This window comes from Barbatula barbatula (assembly GCF_947034865.1).
Source record: "Barbatula barbatula genome assembly, chromosome: 25".
NCBI lineage: Eukaryota > Metazoa > Chordata > Actinopteri > Cypriniformes > Nemacheilidae > Barbatula > Barbatula barbatula.
In genome coordinates this window covers 17,505,916-17,526,355 of record NC_136788.1, presented here as the reverse complement: position 1 = coordinate 17,526,355, position 20,440 = coordinate 17,505,916, and the positions used below count along the sequence as shown (strand labels likewise).

At 40.5% G+C, this 20,440-nt stretch overlaps 1 protein-coding gene across 2 annotated transcripts; it reads left to right on the top strand.

Annotated features, from left to right (window-relative positions):
* Positions 1–725: 725 nt before the first annotated feature.
* On the top strand, positions 726–5,900 carry metap2b (methionyl aminopeptidase 2b). 2 transcript variants are annotated; one of them, XM_079449912.1, is made up of 11 exons: positions 726–1,307; positions 1,822–1,923; positions 2,051–2,110; positions 2,492–2,594; positions 2,685–2,846; positions 2,972–3,153; positions 3,237–3,331; positions 3,506–3,602; positions 3,684–3,787; positions 3,952–4,067; positions 4,894–5,900. In XM_079449912.1, the coding sequence occupies exons 1-11, from the start codon at positions 1,145–1,147 to the stop codon at positions 5,144–5,146; spliced, it is 1,437 nt and encodes a 478-aa protein (XP_079306038.1). In that variant the 5' UTR covers positions 726–1,144; the 3' UTR covers positions 5,147–5,900. The 2 variants fall into 2 exon arrangements, with proteins under 2 accessions (XP_079306038.1, XP_079306037.1); XM_079449911.1 differs by having other exon boundaries at positions 909–1,307; positions 2,048–2,110; positions 4,894–5,797.
* Positions 5,901–20,440: the final 14,540 nt, after the last annotated feature.

Sequence of the window (20,440 nt, the reverse complement as noted above, 5' to 3'; positions counted from 1 at the left end):
AATGAATGATGTTAATAAGAGATGATATTCTCGCGTTCAATGCTATCGGGACTTTGATGTCACGCGTCGATCGATCTGTTTGGGGATCTTCACAATTAATCTGGTCTTGTTACTAGCAAAGTTTCATATTCATAAATCTAAATATTTAAACGTGAAACTTCATTTTCTCACATTTTGGAAAGAACTTGAAAAATACTTCTTTTCAGTTTCGTTGTCTGACAACAAAAAGGCCTTAAAAACTTGATCTGTTTGTAATTCTTTTCCTTTTTTTCAGTGTCATTCTTATAGTTTATCAATATGTTTAAGTTACATGATTGTGATTTTTTGTTTATTTTAATCTGTTTTAGTTCTGTTGTTGACTGTTATTATCTGTAAAACTTTTTTTAACTCTGTAGGAAAGTAGATCTCGCGGGCCACAGGTGAGAACTTCTGTGTAATATGAAACACTGGATGTAATGCAGCTCAACAGTCATCACGATGCACAGAACGAGACTGTGTGACTCAAAGCACTGCATCAGATCAGCAACAAACACATTTCTATCATAAGCGCTGATCTGCGGTCAGTTGCTCAGCACCAGGAACCGTTAGCACGACCAGAGACACACTGATCTCACCTCACAGGATTGTTTCCATGAATCCACGCCACGGCCGTGTCTCTCTTTATATAACAGCGGACGGTTTGAAGCTCCTCCCCCTTTAATTGCATTGGTTTTGTCTTTAAAGAAACAGCGTCTCCGGATATTGATGAAGGTTGTAATAAAGAAACAGACTCCTGTTAAATCTTCACTAATCTCAGAGGATTTGTGTTTATTATTGCTCACTGTCGTTAAGTCTTGCTCATGGATTTCTCTTCAGTGATAATTCCCACTTCGAGTAGGAAATAATTGACGGAACGGCTCTTTAATGGTGCAGATATCATTAGTAATACTGGGAATTATCGACAGGCAGCATGAGCCCGATCTATTCAGTATGACAATCACACGAGGACTTTTATTGGTTATGTGGTGTTTAGTTTAAAGCTGTTATTTATGATTTAACAGCACTTGTTGTTTTATAAAGGGGTTTGCGGGCTTGGATCCACAGCAGGTATTTGCCCGAGCGATGACGCGCGTGAGTTCCCAGCTTCCCTTGCGCGGTCACCATCATGGCGGACGAGCAGACTGAAGAGAAGCAGCAGTCGGCAGCGGCAGAAAAGACGATTTTGACGAACGGAGACTCTCATCCTCCTAAAGAAGACGCGGATCCCGCAGACGAGAGCGGCAAGAAGAAGAAGAAGAAAAAGAAGAAGCCGAAACCGTCAGCCGCGGGTAAATAATGACGCAGAAAAGAGTCTCGTGGCCTCCCGACAGCAGCTCGAGCTCTTCAGACTCATGTTCTCGAGCTCAGTGTTTCAGATGTTAAGTGAGATCTCGTGAGGCTTGTCAGTGATGATGTCCACGTGCTTCTCTGGTTCTTCAGAGTTGGTGAATATGAGAGTTACGACACACTTTGATCTCGCTGCCGTGTGGTCACGTGTTTCATGGACCCCACAATAGCTCCAAACCCATTAAAATAGATTTGAGCGCGAGGGGTAACTGTAATGGAGCTCAATATGAGCACATCGCGTACACTGAATACTACCAGGACGTGAGTGTCATAACTCTCTTATTCAACAGCACGTGTGTGTGTTCGGTTGGGTAATGTTGAAGAACATCAAGACTAATAGCGGCAATGTTCCGTACACAATCATAGAAGTGTGAGTTCTGGATGTTGTTCTTCGTGGTTTTGGTCCCGTGTTGCATGTTGTACATCCGTTTGACAATAAATATTCTCTTGTGTTAGAAAACAAGGAGGGAGACGGCGAAACTGACATCACCAAAGTGACAAAAGAACTCCAGAAGCAAACATTAGAAGAGCAAGAGAAGGAGGACGAGGCGGAGGACGGTGCGTGTTACATTATAATATGTCATAAACATGTAACTTAACAAGTGTGCACCTGTGACAGTCTAGTGTTGCTTCTTGAGCTAAATAACACGAGTTGATCATGAACTATATCTGTTTCATTCAGCAGATGGTGAGGAAGGAGATTCCTCAGGAAAGAAGAAGAAGAGAAAGAAAAAGAAGAAAGGACGTAAGGCTTTTCATCACAGATACTGTTTGAAGTCACAACACTCATCTGCCAACATTTCATCACTTTCCAGTTGTTCCAAAGAGAGAGATATTTAGAGGAATGCTTATATCAGATTTAGGAAAATATACCTTTTATTGTTCTGTTGAACCCAAAAGACCACATTTTGAAGAACGCAGCACAGCATACAGTTCTGAGGCACTTTTGAACACCAGTGTATTATTATTCAATGGGTGTTGAGATCTGTCTGTTATAAGCATTCTTCCAAACATCTGTGTTCATCTGAGCAAACACATTTGGAACTGAAAGGTCACTTCATGATGACAGAATTTTTAGGTGAAGTTTCACTTTAATGTTTTGTTGTATTTCTCCAACCGTTTCCAGCCAAAGTTCAAACAGATCCTCCATCCATCCCCATCTGTGAGCTTTATCCCGCTGGAGTTTATCTCAAAGGCCAGGAGTGTGAATATCCACCCACACACGACGGGTACGGTTAGGTCACATGCTGAATGATGGTGAAGAAAATGTCTGCGTTTTGAAGCTCAGAACCGTGGTGTTTGTTTTGTGTTCCTCACAGACGCACTGCTGCGTGGAGGACCAGCAATGAAGAGAAGAAGTTTTTGGATCAGGCAAATGAGGAGATGTGGAATGACTTCAGACAGGCGGCCGAGGCACATCGACAGGTCCGGAAATACGTCATGAGCTGGATCAAACCGGGCATGAGCATGATCGAGATCTGGTGAGACGATTATTAAGATTGAACTTCAACAACTGCCGGAGGAAGCCGAAATACCTCTAGAGGGCTAATGATGCGGTACAGATGAAATTAAGTTCATATGTTGAGTTGTCGTTTGTCCCTGACAGCGAGAAACTGGAGGATTGTTCCAGGAAATTGATCAAGGAAAACGGTCTGAACGCCGGTTTGGCTTTTCCCACCGGCTGCTCTCTGAACCACTGTGCGGCTCACTACACTCCTAACGCCGGAGATTCCACCGTCCTCCAGTACGATGACGTCTGCAAGATCGATTTCGGCACACACATTAACGGTACGTCTGAAAACCAACACTCGCTGCCTTTGATTCCCATTCGTGCGACTGATCTCATGTGTTGGATTATTTTGATGTTTCAGGTCGAATCATTGACTGCGCTTTTACCGTCACCTTTAACCCGAGATACGATAAACTGCTGGAAGCTGTTAAAGACGCCACAAATACTGGAATTAAGGTAGCGTTTAATCCAATTTGTTTTCATGATAAACTAATTTCAGTTGATTTGAATGTTGATGTGTTATTCTCAGCTTCACTACTGTTGACTGGTTTCATGAGATAAGCGTGTTTAGTTCCATATGGATTAAACGCTTTGTTTTGACAAATGCATTATTGGGTGTTTGTGCATCAGTGTGCAGGGATCGACGTGCGTTTGTGTGACATTGGAGAATCCATTCAGGAGGTGATGGAGTCTTACGAAGTGGAACTTGATGGAAAAACATATCAAGGTGAGATGAAGTTCCTGCGATGCTGAAGGTTTAAACGGCACCTGCTGTGATATTACTGACATTCTTCCTTTATGTTTCCAGTGAAACCAATTAGAAATCTCAACGGCCACTCCATTGGGCAGTATAGAATACACGCTGGCAAAACCGTGCCCATCGTGAAAGGTGGTGAAGCCACCAAGATGGAGGTACAATCCCTTTCTGTTTGACTTTCACATGTTTATGACTGATATCTGAGAAAGTGAAGGGTTTGGGTGTGACACAGAGAGCTATCAGTCAGAAACACATCATGACACACACTGGAAATGTGAGCTCTAATCTTGTGGTTTTTGTTGCATTGCTGCTTTAACAGGAAGGTGAGGTCTATGCCATCGAGACGTTCGGGAGCACTGGGAAAGGCATGGTTCATGATGACATGGAGTGTTCTCATTACATGAAAAACTTTGAGGTCGGCCATGTGCCAATAAGGTGAGAAACACATTGATCTCTGACACTACTGCGGCCCCTGTGGTCACACTCTGAACATGTTACTCTTTTAATCAGCAATAATCCATTTAACAATAATTGAACACAAAGTAAAGAATCCTGTGGCTTCAGGAGACTTCCATACACAGCCACTAGATGGTGCATCTACATTATTCGCAGCGTTTGTCTGAATTTGACAAAGATATTTGCAAATGCTGCATGTTGTGGTTTTAGTTCATTTAACTGTATGCATTCAGTAGAGACTTCAATGTATTTATATTAGACTGGCAGATGCTTTTATCCAAAGCGACTTGCAAGTAGTTTATTTATTATTATCTATATACAGACACTAAAATAGGCCATTCCATGGCACAAATGAATAAATGTAAATAATGTTAAAGAATATCATATAGACGTCTCAACTTCCAGACTCAGGATTTTCTGTATACGTTACAAAACGCTGTTCTTTTCCCCACTTCGTTAAAAATGACACCACATGCTTTTTTGAGTATCAAACAGCTGTGTTTGGGGTCTATTTTTCACAGACTCTCTGAAAACATAAAGATAACTCGCAAAATGATGTTCTGAATGCAGCGGTCGCTATGCATTTATAGCGAATGCATAGCGTGCTTGACCTAGAGAGCGTAGAACAGATCCTTTTGGCCGGCTGTATGATGACAACGTGCACACCCGTCACAAATGAAATTGAATTTATGCCATTTACTCAAGTGATCCCAGCAAGGTAAAAAAGTACGGATCACATCCCTGTGTTATGTTTTTGTGGTATTCATGAAAATTGTAGTTCATGGTGTTCACGTGTGTTTTCTAGACTCCCAAGAGCCAAACATTTGCTGAATGTGGTGAACGACAACTTTGGCACACTGGCCTTCTGCCGCCGCTGGCTGGATCGATTGGGTGAGACCAAGTATTTAATGGCGCTGAAGAACCTGTGTGACCTGGGCATCATCGACCCGTACCCTCCTCTGTGTGACACCAAAGGCTGCTACACGGCTCAGTTTGAACACACCATCCTGTTGAGACCCACCTGTAAAGAGGTGGTCAGCCGAGGAGACGATTACTAGACCTCTGCCTTCACCTCTCTTATGCTTTCTTACGTCACATTTGAGTATTCTATGGGTAAAGATGGGGGGGGGGATATGCTGTGCCTTCTCATTTCTAACACGCATTTGTCTGTATAGAGGACGGATGAGGTTTGAGAAGTTGAACTGCGGTGTAATCTGTTTTAGGCACAGATGCTGCTCTAGAGACATTTGACAAACTCTTGAGGACGTCCGGTGCACTTTTCATGATCAACGTGTGTTTAACCCGAGGAAATGTGACATCAAAACCACATTTTCAGATCATCTGCATTTAATAGTTGCATGTGTTTAGTATACAGAGAATGTTTGTGAGATGTAAGAGGAATGGATTAGAGTCATGTTGTTTGATCATTCTTAATTCAAGCCCTGTGTGTTTTGGCTTTTCAGTTTGGGGCTTTAGATTTTTCACTGGTTTAAAACAAATGATTCGATCTTCATGGCTTTCTCTCATTCTTTCATTTCAATTCTGTCAACTCGTATATATTCTCAACCACAAATAAACATTACAGCTACGTTACATCACAAATGTTTTTGTCCTTATGTGCTGTTTCTCTTTGATCTAGTGATTGTATTTTTCCTCCCTTTAAATAAAATTGTATTGCATATTTTCATTAAAACGCATACATTATATACAAAACTGAATATTAAAGTTATTAAAAAGCGCCACAATGGAAAGATATGAAAATGTTGCAAAATAAAATAATCGAGATAAATATTTGACATCCAAGCCGTTTAGCTGTTCTAAAGTAACTACTCCGGCTTTAATAACACTCATCATCATAAGCTGACACTGATGAATAATGAAACACTTCACCGTCATTACTGTATGAATGAAAGACTGATGTGTATTAAAGGTTCAAAAATGATCAATGAAATATAAACGACTACTTTCGGCTCCTCCCTTCAAATTTCCCATCACCTCCATTTCCTTCACCAACACGCTCATTAAAGTGCTCGATCCAATCACGGTCTCTCACCTCTGTGGACACTCTGCATCGCTTCATTCAATTCACTCCAAAAGTTCTCTTCTAACTCACAACATTCACCATCACCCCTTCAATGTCCGACACTCTTTACACGTTCTTCACCACCAACTCCTCCATTAGGATCACTCCTGCCCCATTTCTCTTTCTTTCCACTCCATGATAAAACAGCTTGAACCCTTGATGCTCTTCCACCTGGTCTCCTGTGCACACAATCTTTCCCTCCATCATATCAGCCGGCTCTCTACCTTTACCTGTCATTGTGCCTTTGCTCTTCTCTCTGTGTCTACGGTCGCGTGTAGCTCCTCTGCTTCTTCCCCTGTCAGCCGATGCTCTGTTCATCAACACCATTGGTCTCTGTTAACCCGGGACCGACTGACCCCGTATGGAAGTCGCTTTTGTGATTTTCATGTTTCATTTGGCAGAAGTTTTCCGTCGGATGCCTTTCCTGACACAACCCTCTCCATTCATCCGGGCTTGGGACCGGCACTAGAAACCAGTTCTAGAACTGAAACTAGTGGCTGGATTAATATATTATTTATAAATAATCTATATTATTAAAATAATCAATTATATTTAAAAAGAATTTGGATTGGATGTTATAAGCCTTTCACGTGATGATAAATACGAGTTTACTCGTCTGAATGTGTATGACGTGTGTTTATGTGTGTGAGGTGCCTGTATGTGTGTGTGTGATGTTATGTGTGTTTGAGTGATAGGTGTGTAATGGGTGAGTGATTTTTGTATTTGTGTGTGTGATGTGTGTTAAGTGTATGTGTTTGTGCGTGTGTTATGTGTATGACGTGTGTTTGTGTGTGTGAGGTGCGTGTGTGTAGGTGTGTTTGAGTGATGGGTGTGTAATGTGTGTGTGATTTTTGTATGAGTGTGATGTGTCAATGTGTCTGTGTGGTGTGTGTGTGTGCGTGTCGGTGTGTGTGCGTCGGTGTTTGTGCGTGCGTGTCGGTGTGTGTGCGTGCGTGTCGGTGTGTGTGTCGGTGTGTGCGCCGGTGTGTCCGTGTGCGGTGTGTGTGTTGGTGTGTGCGCGGCGTGCGTGTCGGTGTGTGTGTCGGTGTGTGTGCCGGTGTGTCCGTGTGCGGTGTGTGTGTTGGTGTGTGCGCGGCGTGCGTGTCGGTGTGTGTGTCGGTGTGTGTGCCGGTGTGTCCGTGTGCGGTGTGTGTGTTGGTGTGTGCGCGGCGTGCGTGTCGGTGTGTGTGCTGTGTCAGTGTGTGTGCTTGTGTTTGTCGGTGTGTGTGATGTGTCAGTGTGTGTGTGTTTGTTTATTTGTGTGATGTTTTTATTGTGTGATGTGTGTATGTGTGATGATTGTATTTGTGTGATGTGGGTGTTTGTGTGTGTGCATGTATGTGTATGTGTGATGTTTGTATTTGTGTGATGTGTGTGTCCTTTATGAAAATGAACCATGTTTTTTGTGGTGTAGTAATCGTGGTTTTTGGTGCATTGATTACTGTTTGAAAATTTTGTTTTTACAACATCATCCAATATTTGGGTTAGGGTTTATAAACCGATCCCAAGCCTCCTTTACCCAGCTGCTTGCCTATTTTGTAGTGGTTGGGAACGTCTTCGGCGTTGGCGATGAGACGTTTCTTCCACTCCACTTTGGAGATGCGTTTCACCAACTCTTGGACGACTTCTTGTTCATCATGATCTTCTTCTTTGTTGTCTTCTGGACGGGGAGTCTGGCCGATTTGTTCTTCAGCCTCGTGTCTCTCGTCCCTCACGCTGAAGCTTGACAGTCGGAAGTCTTCTACAAATTGAGACAAGTTTTTCTCATCCCAGACTTTAAAGTCCAGCTCGGCCTGATCTTTATCTTCATCTGGACGCTGGATTTCCAGGCTGTGTTGAGACCTTTCAGCGGACACTGACGCTTCGTCCACCTGCACACAAACAAAGCAGTTTTAGATTACTAATATCAGTCAAGTATACATAAGAAGCATTTTAAATATATATGTGGTCAATTCCAGAATTATGGATGTGACATAAAAACTGTCAGGGAATGTGTTTGTTACCAATATACTGAACATTTGTTTACATTTTACTGATCCCTTGTTGATAGAGTTTAAACATCAGAAAAATGTCCGTCTATGCACAAGTTTTCTATTTAAAAAGGGAAATAAAGATGCGTTATGGATGTGACAAAAAAAAGACACGACATACTTTATAGGATTTCTGACAATTAAAATGCAAAACCTGAAGCAATTATTCCCAGCAAAGGGAGAAGGGATGTCACTCCATAGAACATCAAATATTGTGAGAAATAACACAAAATAATGTTGAGATTGTGTTGTTAGTGTAGTAAAAAGCAGATTTCTTCATGGTAAGGTTGACAAAAAAAATACTTACTCTGATCTCACACTTATCATCATCATCATCAGTCGGATCTTTCTGCTCATCTCTAACCAACGATCCACTCGTCGGCTTCACCAACAAGAAACAAGTGCACTTCACTAAACTTCATCAAGTACACAAACACCACTTCACTAAGCTTCATCAAGTACACAAACACCACAAGTGCACTTCACTAAACTTCATCAAGTACACAAACACCACAAGTGCACTTCACTAAGCTTCATCAAGTACACAAACACCATTTCACCAAGCTTCATCCAGTACACAAACACCTCAAGTGCACTTCACTAAACTTCATCAAGTACACAAACACCACAAGTGCACTTCACTAAGCTTCATCAAGTACACAAAGACTACTTCACTAAACTTCATCAAGTACACAAACACCACAAGTGCACTTCACTAAGCTTCATCAAGTACACAAACACCACAAGTGCACTTCACTAAACTTCATCAAGTACACAAACACCACAAGTGCACTTCACTAAGCTTCATCAAGTACACAAACACCACAAGTGCACTTCACTAAGCTTCATCAAGTACACAAACACCACAAGTGCACTTCACTAAACTTCATCAAGTACACAAACACCACAAGTGCACTTCACTAAGCTTCATCAAGTACACAAACACCACAAGTGCACTTCACTAAGCTTCATCAAGTACACAAACACCACAAGTGCACTTCACTAAACTTCATCAAGTACACAAACACCACAAGTGCACTTCACTAAACTTCATCAAGTACACAAACACTACTTCACTAAACTTCATCAAGTACACAAACACCACAAGTGCACTTCACTAAACTTCATCAAGTACACAAACACCACAAGTGCACTTCACTAAACTTCATCAAGTACACAAACACCACAAGTGCACTTCACTAAACTTCATCAAGTACACAAACACCACAAGTGCACTTCACTAAGCTTCATCAAGTACACAAACACCACAAGTGCACTTCACTAAACTTCATCAAGTACACAAACACCACAAGTGCACTTCACTAAGCTTCATCAAGTACACAAACACCACAAGTGCACTTCACTAAGCTTCATCAAGTACACAAACACCACAAGTGCACTTCACTAAGCTTCATCAAGTACACAAACACCACAAGTGCACTTCACTAAGCTTCATCAAGTACACAAACACCACAAGTGCACTTCACTAAGCTTCATCAAGTACACAAACACCACAAGTGCACTTCACTAAGCTTCATCAAGTACACAAACACCACAAGTGCACTTCACTAAGCTTCATCAAGTACACAAACACCACAAGTGCACTTCACTAAGCTTCATCAAGTACACAAACACCACAAGTGCACTTCACTAAGCTTCATCAAGTACACAAACACCACAAGTGCACTTCACTAAGCTTCATCAAGTACACAAACACCACAAGTGCACTTCACTAAGCTTCATCAAGTTCACAAACACCACAAGTGCACTTCACTAAACTTCATCAAGTACACAAACACCACAAGTGCACTTCACTAAGCTTCATCAAGTTCACAAACACCCCAAGTGCACTTCACTAAGCTTCATCAAGTACACAAACACTACTTCACTAAACTTCATCAAGTACACAAACACCACAAGTGCACTTCACTAAGCTTCATCAAGTACACAAACACCACAAGTGCACTTCACTAAACTTCATCAAGTACACAAACACCACAAGTGCACTTCACTAAACTTCATCAAGTACACAAACACCACAAGTGCACTTAACTAAACTTCATCAAGTACACAAACACCACAAGTGCACTTCACTAAGCTTCATCAAGTACACAAACACTACTTCACTAAGCTTCATCAAGTACACAAACACCACAAGTGCACTTCACTAAGCTTCATCAAGTACACAAACACCACAAGTGCACTTCACTAAGCTTCATCAAGTACACAAACACTACTTCACTAAGCTTCATCAAGTACACAAACACCACAAGTGCACTTCACTAAGCTTCATCAAGTACACAAACACCACAAGTGCACTTCACTAAGCTTCATCAAGTACACAAACACCACAAGTGCACTTCACTAAACTTCATCAAGTACACAAACACCACAAGTGCACTTCACTAAGCTTCATCAAGTACACAAACACCACAAGTGCACTTCACTAAACTTCATCAAGTACACAAACACCACAAGTGCACTTCACTAAGCTTCATCAAGTACACAAACACCACAAGTGCACTTCACTAAGCTTCATCAAGTACACAAACACCACAAGTGCACTTCACTGAGCTTCATCAAGTACACAAACACCACAAGTGCACTTCACTAAGCTTCATCAAGTACACAAACACCACAAGTGCACTTCACTAAGCTTCATCAAGTTCACAAACACCACAAGTGCACTTCACTAAACTTCATCAAGTACACAAACACCACAAGTGCACTTCACTAAGCTTCATCAAGTACACAAACACCCCAAGTGCACTTCACTAAGCTTCATCAAGTACACAAACACTACTTCACTAAACTTCATCAAGTATACAAACACCACAAGTGCACTTCACTAAGCTTCATCAAGTACACAAACACCACAAGTGCACTTCACTAAACTTCATCAAGTACACAAACACCACAAGTGCACTTCACTAAACTTCATCAAGTACACAAACACCACAAGTGCACTTAACTAAACTTCATCAAGTACACAAACACCACAAGTGCACTTCACTAAGCTTCATCAAGTACACAAACACTACTTCACTAAGCTTCATCAAGTACACAAACACCACAAGTGCACTTCACTAAGCTTCATCAAGTACACAAACACCACAAGTGCACTTCACTAAGCTTCATCAAGTACACAAACACCACAAGTGCACTTCACTAAGCTTCATCAAGTACACAAACACCACAAGTGCACTTCACTAAACTTCATCAAGTACACAAACACCACAAGTGCACTTCACTAAGCTTCATCAAGTACACAAACACTACTTCACTAAACTTCATCAAGTACACAAACACCACAAGTGCACTTCACTAAGCTTCATCAAGTACACAAACACTACTTCACTAAGCTTCATCAAGTACACAAACACCACAAGTGCACTTCACTAAACTTCATCAAGTACACAAACACCACAAGTGCACTTCACCAAGCTTCATCAAGTACACAAACACCACAAGTGCACTTCACTAAACTTCATCAAGTACACAAACACCACAAGTGCACTTCACTAAACTTCATCAAGTACACAAACACCACAAGTGCACTTCACTAAGCTTCATCAAGTTCACAAACACCACAAGTGCACTTCACTAAACTTCATCAAGTACACAAACACTACTTCACTAAACTTCATCAAGTACACAAACACCACAAGTGCACTTCACTAAGCTTCATCAAGTACACAAACACTACTTCACTAAGCTTCATCAAGTACACAAACACCACAAGTGCACTTCACTAAACTTCATCAAGTACACAAACACCACAAGTGCACTTCACCAAGCTTCATCAAGTACACAAACACCACAAGTGCACTTCACTAAACTTCATCAAGTACACAAACACCACAAGTGCACTTCACTAAACTTCATCAAGTACACAAACACCACAAGTGCACTTCACTAAGCTTCATCAAGTTCACAAACACCACAAGTGCACTTCACTAAACTTCATCAAGTACACAAACACCACAAGTGCACTTAACTAAACTTCATCAAGTACACAAACACCACAAGTGCACTTCACTAAGCTTCATCAAGTACACAAACACCACATCTTTCATCGCTCGCGTGGTCTTGTGACTCGATCGCAGTTTCTCCAGACTTCACTTTCTTAAAGCGAGCGCTGATTTGACCCATTTCTGCTGTGTTTGATGATGTTAAACGATGAAAAACTCGCTGAGAATGAGAATGATGTGAATCCAGAGCTGCGCGTCTCTATGAGCCTCAGACGTGATGACATCATAAAGACTCGCAGATCTTATCGGCGAAAAGCATCATTTAAACATTACAATCTTCATTTAGATCTAGTTTCATAAAAAACCACAAGACGGTAAAACAACAGGACAAAGGTCAAAACATAACGGGAGAGAGGAACACAAGCTGACTGTAGCTAACACTAGACTAGACTAGACTAGACTCCGGTACGAGACCACAAGAACGACAGCATGAGACAGAAGACACGAGGGCATTATAAAGGGGAGGCTAACAAGGGTCAATGAACACAAGACGCTGCAGCGACTCTAATAGACACTAAACGAGGGAACGAGCGGAGGGGGCGGGGCCAGAGAGAACGCACATTACATCATGACAACAATAATATGTCTCTCTCCACACAACACATGAGGCCACTAGACCAAGAGAAGCAGGACAGATAACCCTTAGTGTCATCTATTTTGAGTCAATCAAAGGATTTTAATCAGTTACATTCATTTTTAATAACAACAATCTCAGCTTGTACCTTTAAAATCACTTGTTGAAATGTTTACAAAATATTTGTCAGTTTATAGTCATTAGATTTGAATGCATTTAGATTTATGTTCAAGAGTTTATTCTTTATGTTTAGGCCTTTTCACAATATGTTTAATGGATCATCTTCTATAACAACGGTTTTCAAAACAAATATCGAAACATTTCTTAATCAAAATACATAATAACGTATATAAAATGTATATATAAAAATCTTTTTTTCCAATGGCGGTAGTTCTTTTAAACCGTATCATTTCTTAAAGTGATGTATGTATTTTATATACATTTATATATATATATCATATATATTTATTTTCTGGAAATGTAACTGACTTGTCTGATTTTATCTAATTTTGTGTTTGTGGAGTCATGTGGACTGTTTATGTCTATGTATTGTACCAATGGCACTAGTGTCAAAGATCATTTTCCTCTCTGTGACAAACAGAATGGACAATAAAGTTAATCTAATATGATCTAAATACCAAAAACAACATAGAATATTATTTACCCCTGAAAACAAGACAGAATATCTTCGGTTATTTTAGTTTAATGTAAAAAAATAAAAATGAGTTTAAGTCGTTTAAATTTTAAAAAATTAAGATCCTGTGTTGCTGTGTTTTTTTCTCAATTTATTTCATGAAAATAGTAGAGCATTGACAACAAACTGAAGATTAAAAAGCTGTGCGATCAGAAAAATCTAAAATATGTATAACTATCTAAAGTGCAAAATCTCATATAATTCAGCAGCATTGAGATACATTCAGGGATTAAATAATCCAATAAATTAAGCATGAAATCATTTCATGTCTGAGAAACACTCACTGTAATATATGGAGATATGAGTTTTGTATATGACGAAGCTCTTTGAACGTTTGATGGATGAGTTCATAACATCAAATAAAAACACAAATCATTGTTTATCCATTTATCTCTGATGTTCTCAGATCAGATCATGTGTTGACAGTCTTTAAAACCAGGACAGCACGTTATTCATTGGGTTCCTAATGAAGGTTTTAAGGTGACACTTCACCCAAAATTGAAAATTCTGTCATGATTTACTGCCCCTTAAATTGTTCAAAACCTGTATATATGTCTTTGTTCGGATGAACACAGAGAAAGATGTTTACAAGAATGTTAGCAAGTTTCATTTCCGTAACATCATTGACCACCATAGATGGAGAAATCAAAATGGCAGTCAAAGGTCTCCCAGAATTGTTAGATTTTCTAAATTCTTCTAAATATCTCATTTAATATGTTATATTTTCTACTATGGTAGTGAATGATGTCCCAGAACTGAAAATAACTAACATTCTTACAAATATCTTCCTCTGTGTTTAAGAGAACAAAGAAATGTATTCAGGTTTGGAACATCTTATGGGTGAGCAAACGTGACAGAATTTTCATTATCACTTTAATGGAGTCAAACTTTGCTCATATTTGTTGATTCTCTTCCAGCTTCCGTCTCTTTACGCCTCTAAATGACTGTCACACAGTTAGTCTTGATGCATTTGTGTTTGCGTGGCACATCCCCAGGCTCTTCTGTCCGGGTCTCTCCTTCTTTTTGAACAAACCTTCATCTTCCTCTTCCTCTTCATCACAGACTCCTCATAACTCAGACTCTTGCTGGTCTCTTGGGTTAAATCTTGGCTCGTCCTCACCGTGTCCAGCTGAAAGATCGGTGGAAAGATTTTGGTGCTGTTGGGGTGTCTGGGAGGATGAACGATGGCCCAGGGGACGTTCTGAAAGCTGCGCTGACTGCGATGGGGTGAATGTGCTGTGTGCACCCGCTCCAGAACTTCTTGTATCCACAGACGTCTATCCCGCTCCTGCAGGTATCGACTGCGGTCGTGCATCATCTGAGCGTGACTTACTGAACGTCGCCTGCAACGAGGAAAGGATGCGGTTAAAGACAGCTTTCGCAAACCGGGGTCACTAGTATACGTGATGGAAAAACAACACCTCATCATTTATTCCCTCTCATGTGTTTGTAAACCTGTGAGTCTTTCGTCAGTGAAACACAAAAGAAGATATTTGATATCACTGTAAACGGATTTCTGTAGAAATAACAGTATTTCTGGCAGAAGTTTTCCAGTTACTTCCTGTAGATTTACATTTGTGTCATTTACTGGCAATTTATCCTTCCAGAAAAAACTATAAAATAACAGCCTCATGCAAAGCATTCTGGGAACCAAATGAGAAAAAAAACAGAAAAAGGTTTATGAGGATTTCTGGTTCCCAGAATGCTTTGCACGAGGCTGTTATTTTATCATTTTCTTTCTGTAAAGATAAAGATTTGTAATAATAATTTATCTTGAACAAACTTTTGCCAATAAATGAGATAAATATAAATCTACAGTAAGTTACTGGCAACTAGCTGCATAACTACAGCAAACACGTTTACAGTATGGGGTTCAGTGTTGTTTGATTATCAACGTTCTTCAAAATATCTTCGTGTGTGTTCGGATGAAGACAGAAACTGGAAAAGGTTTGACATGATCAGAATGATGATTTTGGGGTGATGTGTGGCCCTTTAAGTGAAGTGAAGGTTTCTTGCATTAGCAGCAGGTGGCAGTCTGGACGCAGCAGCAGTTTCTGCAGAAATCAGTCTCATCATGACTTACTGTCTGCTGACGCTGTTGGTGGGTTTGGGTTCCACCGGTATCGGGACGGTCAACAGAAACACAGCAAAGCTCCAGCTTCTCAACATACTGCAGACACGCCCGTACCTGTACACAATCAAAAAGAGTGTCCTTCCATTAGAATACAAATCAAACCTTTTTTTTTTTCAACGTTTTGTGATATACAAAAAGAAAAAGAAGGAAAAAAGAGAACAAAAGAGAACCTATACAGTACAGTATACAGTATAATCAAAACATATATCATATATATGAAGAGTTTATTTCCAAAATGAGATTACTCCGCTTTTAAAGAATTTCAAAAATCTTGTTTTTTATTGAGAATTCCAACAATAAATGAAACTGCAGTTGATTTGTTTAGATTTAAGCCAAAATATCTCTAAAAATAGACGTTACTAATACACTAAAAACATAACATTTTGTAACCAAACTCTTCATATATATATATATATATATACAGTACATAGATCTGTGTTCATATACCCAAGATCAATCTTTGTAAGGATCGTTTATAAATCTGAAGGCATGTTACCGCACTGTAAACGTTGTGATATAATGAATGTTTAACATAAGAAATATTATATCAACATCAATCCTGATTTCACTCATTTAAATGCATTTATAAAGGTAACATGAGTTTAGGGGTATATCAATATTGACCAGTTAACATGAATATGAGAGTGATAAAGTGAAAGTGACCTATTTGTCAGATGTGGTGACCCATACCCGAAATGTGACCTCTGCATTGAACCCATCCAGTGAACACGCACTGCAAGTCCAATGTGTAAAGTGTAATATACTCACAAGAAATCCACAAGTCAGTAGATCAGTTCTCGTCGCATGCTGGACGTGTTAAACATGCGATTGTTTGTCCATGAATGAAATCACACTTGTCGTCCAGATCTCAGAGTGATGGGTGTTGGTCCTCTCTTCTGTTCACTGCACACTGCTCTGAGCAGCAGACGTTACAGCACACTACATCACTGCACACTGCATGCTTCTGTCTGTGTGTGTGTGTGTGTGTGCTGTCCAGGACTGCCAAAGTGTATATACCCCACACACACACACACACACAGTGCATGCGGACACCTTCATTGGAAAGAGGGTGCTCAGTTTTGGTTGGGAGGGGAGCATTCGAAAGAATAATACACCTCAGTGATGTCTGGCTTGAGGTTTTGATTAATATTTCTGTCTTCTGTGTGTTTACGGACACTATTAGGATCTGCTGCGCACACTGAGTCTTTGTGACAGAAGAAGTCTGCATTTTGCTGAATTATTTCCTGAAAGCTATTAAAGCGCACAACTGATACTTCTATACTTACAAGTGCTGCAGAACACTGCTCCTTTGAAGAAAAAAGATCACTCGCAGGGACCGAGAGACCCTCGCTTCCCAAAACACGGGTGAAGCCGGGCGAGGAGAGTAAACAGTTTTGGCTGACCACCGTCCCGAGAGATGATGAGTGTAACCTCAGTGAAATCAAGCCTGCGGGTGTGTGGCTCTCCTAACCGGCCACATCATGCTTCAACTGCACTCACGCCTCACAAATCCAACATGTCACATTGAACCCTGATAAAGTGATGTCTCTTAATAAAGATGACCCCCGAGGAGCAATTGGATTGTGAACAGTGGGCGTGTCGTGTCAGTCATTTATCAAAGGATGCTTCCCTCATGAAGACATCATCTGCAATCAAGAAAAGAGAAGCAAGTTATAACAAAACAGATTTTTTTCTCTGACGTGACATGAGTCGTATAAACAACGAGATGGTTTTAATAAGAAAGAAAGTCAGCATGAAACGGAGGCAGCGATCGTCTGTATTTTCATATCGTGACAACTTCTGAAATGAGAAAAAATGTAGGGCAGGGCTTGACTTCGTTCCTCGAGTACTGATTGGATTGTTGAAAGTTGGGCATTGCCAACAAAATGGAGTCAGATTTGAATGCCAGTTTGCAGTCAGTCATTGACGCCCCGCCCCCGCGCCATTCCTCGTGACCAGACGATAGGTCGTTTCCAGGGGGAGGAGTTTAACGTTTTGATTAAAGCTAACATGTGTAAATCAATTTAAAAACAATAATGTGCAAAGATAAATAATTAAGAGTAAACACTGAAACACTGTAAAAAGATTAGAACAAGCTATTTAAATTTCATGAGGACTTTAACTCGGGTTCAGCATCAATGCAACTATTAAAGTCTGAACCAATCAATCATTTAAATGAATACAGCCAATTGATGTAAAATGAATCGTTTACTTATTAAAAGCAACTCCAATAACTTTTCCAATCTCTAATAAATCAAGAATCCTATAATGGTTTTAGTTCAGAATGCTCTTGATAAGTCGTAAATGTAGAAGTGGAGAGAAATGTGTGTTTTGTTTTGGCTTTCAGCAGTGACGGCAGCGTCTAGTTATGTTCAGAACGCATTGACTCATCCACACAAACCTTGTTTAAATCTCGTGGATTGACTTCCCTTCCCACTTCCCGTGTAATTCCTGTTTTATTCTTCTGTTTGTTTGTTTGAACATGTAACCGTGCGAGAACGCGACATGATTTCTTCCATCAGACAGAAGATTCCAGCGGGCCGCCGAACACACATTTCTTCTCCAAGACTCGTTGGATTCTGCTGCTGAGGAAAATCTCAGATATTTGTGGTCGTCTCTGTGAAATTGTTCAAGGAATAAAATGTGTCATTTAACACCGTGCCGGTTCCCCGCGTTCGACCCTCTCAGCATGTAGACAAACTTTGAAAGGACACCTGTAGTGGTGTGATTTGAGGAACGACTGCAAGATTATTTTTTTGTTTCGGGTGCAGAACGTCGGCAATTCATCATCCAAACATGCCACTGGTTTGTGTTGTGTGTAGGTGCTTTTGGATCTGATCCGGCGGGTCTGATTTAGTGCCAGAGAAAACATGGCCCCCGTGCCAGAGTCTGAGCTGTGAAAACTTGTCTGAGGGTTCCAGTAAATCCTTCTTCTCGCAGGTAACCAAAGCACAACTGATCTGCTTCATTAAATCACTGTTATCTTATTAACACACATTATTATAAAGCAACACACCAGTGTTCAATATTCAATACAGGAGTCAGAAAAGAAGATCTGAAGGTGAATATTTTTAAATATTTGTACATTTTAAAACAGTATAACACTTATTTAAATCTGTGAATTATATAGTGACAGAAAACATTACAGTTACATTTCATCAAAAGAAACGTATTTCTTATTCCTTTACCCCGAACCGAGCAAATAAAAAGTCTAACAGATATTTTTATTGCTTTTATTCAGGCCATGTTGCTGTGTCATTAAAAGCTCTAAAATGATATACATGAAAGCAACTCAATCTATATTCATATTATTTTTGTCATTATTTCTACGGTTATGTTTGTTATGACAATTCAGACATTATTCCTTCTTTTACAGCCACTATGTTTTATTTGAAAGGTTTTATCTCAAATACACTAAATAAAACATGACAGGTCAACTGAAATAAAGGAAAGCATTAAAACAACATGACGACCGGAGAATGTGGGTGATTTCAGAGGATGCTGTGGAACACATGAGGAGCAGGTGTCATCATCATCATATGTGGTCTGTTAACATTTCAGCGGCGAGCCGAGCGCCCAAACAAACATGTTTCGATTTTATCTCGTCGTCTAGAGGTAAAGCCCTTCCAGTAAGCCTTCGCTTTCCAGCCATACATAAAATATACAAATATTTACTGCATAATGGAGCTGGATGGGGCGGGGGTGTCCTTCTTCAGACCCTCCCGCGCGTATCCTGGGGCAGATGAGTGATACAGCGCAGCTCCAATGAATAAAAGCGTCTGAGCGTCTGTGACTGGAGGGTGAAGGACCGGGGGGCTTCATCAGATTTCGGGGATCATACATCATTGGACTGGATGGATGAAGGTGTGTGTGTGTGTGGGGGGGTAAGAGAAGGCACACCAAGGCTGTGTGTGTTGCCACACAGTAGGGCTTTTTGCTGGCTGCCATGGCATGGGCGACCGCAGAATTGCTGTGTTTACTTATAAGCTAGTGCATAAGAGAACAGCAGACCACCGGCTCGCTGCCACCCGCCGGCACAGGGCACGGACCTCGGCTCATCTTTGTTGAAAATGGCTCAGGAACGGGCCGCCTGCACACAGCCAAGCTAAATTTAGCTCGAACAAACTGAAAAAGCCTCCTCATTCTTAAAAAGCTGTTTCCAGAGCGACAGGGTTCGGTGAGGGACAGGAATGGACTGACAAGAGCTGCCTTCTGTGTGTTCTAACAGGTGACTCGTGTGTGTGATTGTGACCCCTGTGATGTCATATAACATGAAACATGTCTGACCCACAGATGTCATCTGAAATGGCTGTTGGGTTATTCATTATGGAAAATGATGTTCAGCTTGCTTGTGTAAGCGGGCCGAATGTTTCTCTGATGGCGGGGAACTTAAAATAACCTTCAAGTCAAGTTCATTTGATTTTAATAGGCATTAAAACAAAATTATGAGGCTGGCACATGTCACATAAATGACCGGCCAAACAGGACACATTTAGTGCTCTTTATTACACGGCTTGTTGGAATGCTTGATTCTGATTTGCCAGTCTCAACATTTGCAGGTTTTTATTTATTCCCAGATAACAACATCTCACGACTAACACACAGTTACCCGGACGCAGCAAATCATTTTCACTGTTTTTTATGACAAATCAAATATAAGTATGTCTTTTAATAACATATATGGCATTATATTTACAAATGATTTAATTGTTTTTTTACTTTTGGATCATGTTTTAGGGTCTTGAATGTGCAGAAGTACTGTAGGGTTGTGTGCTGGTATAATGGAATATATTGTGGGACAGTCTG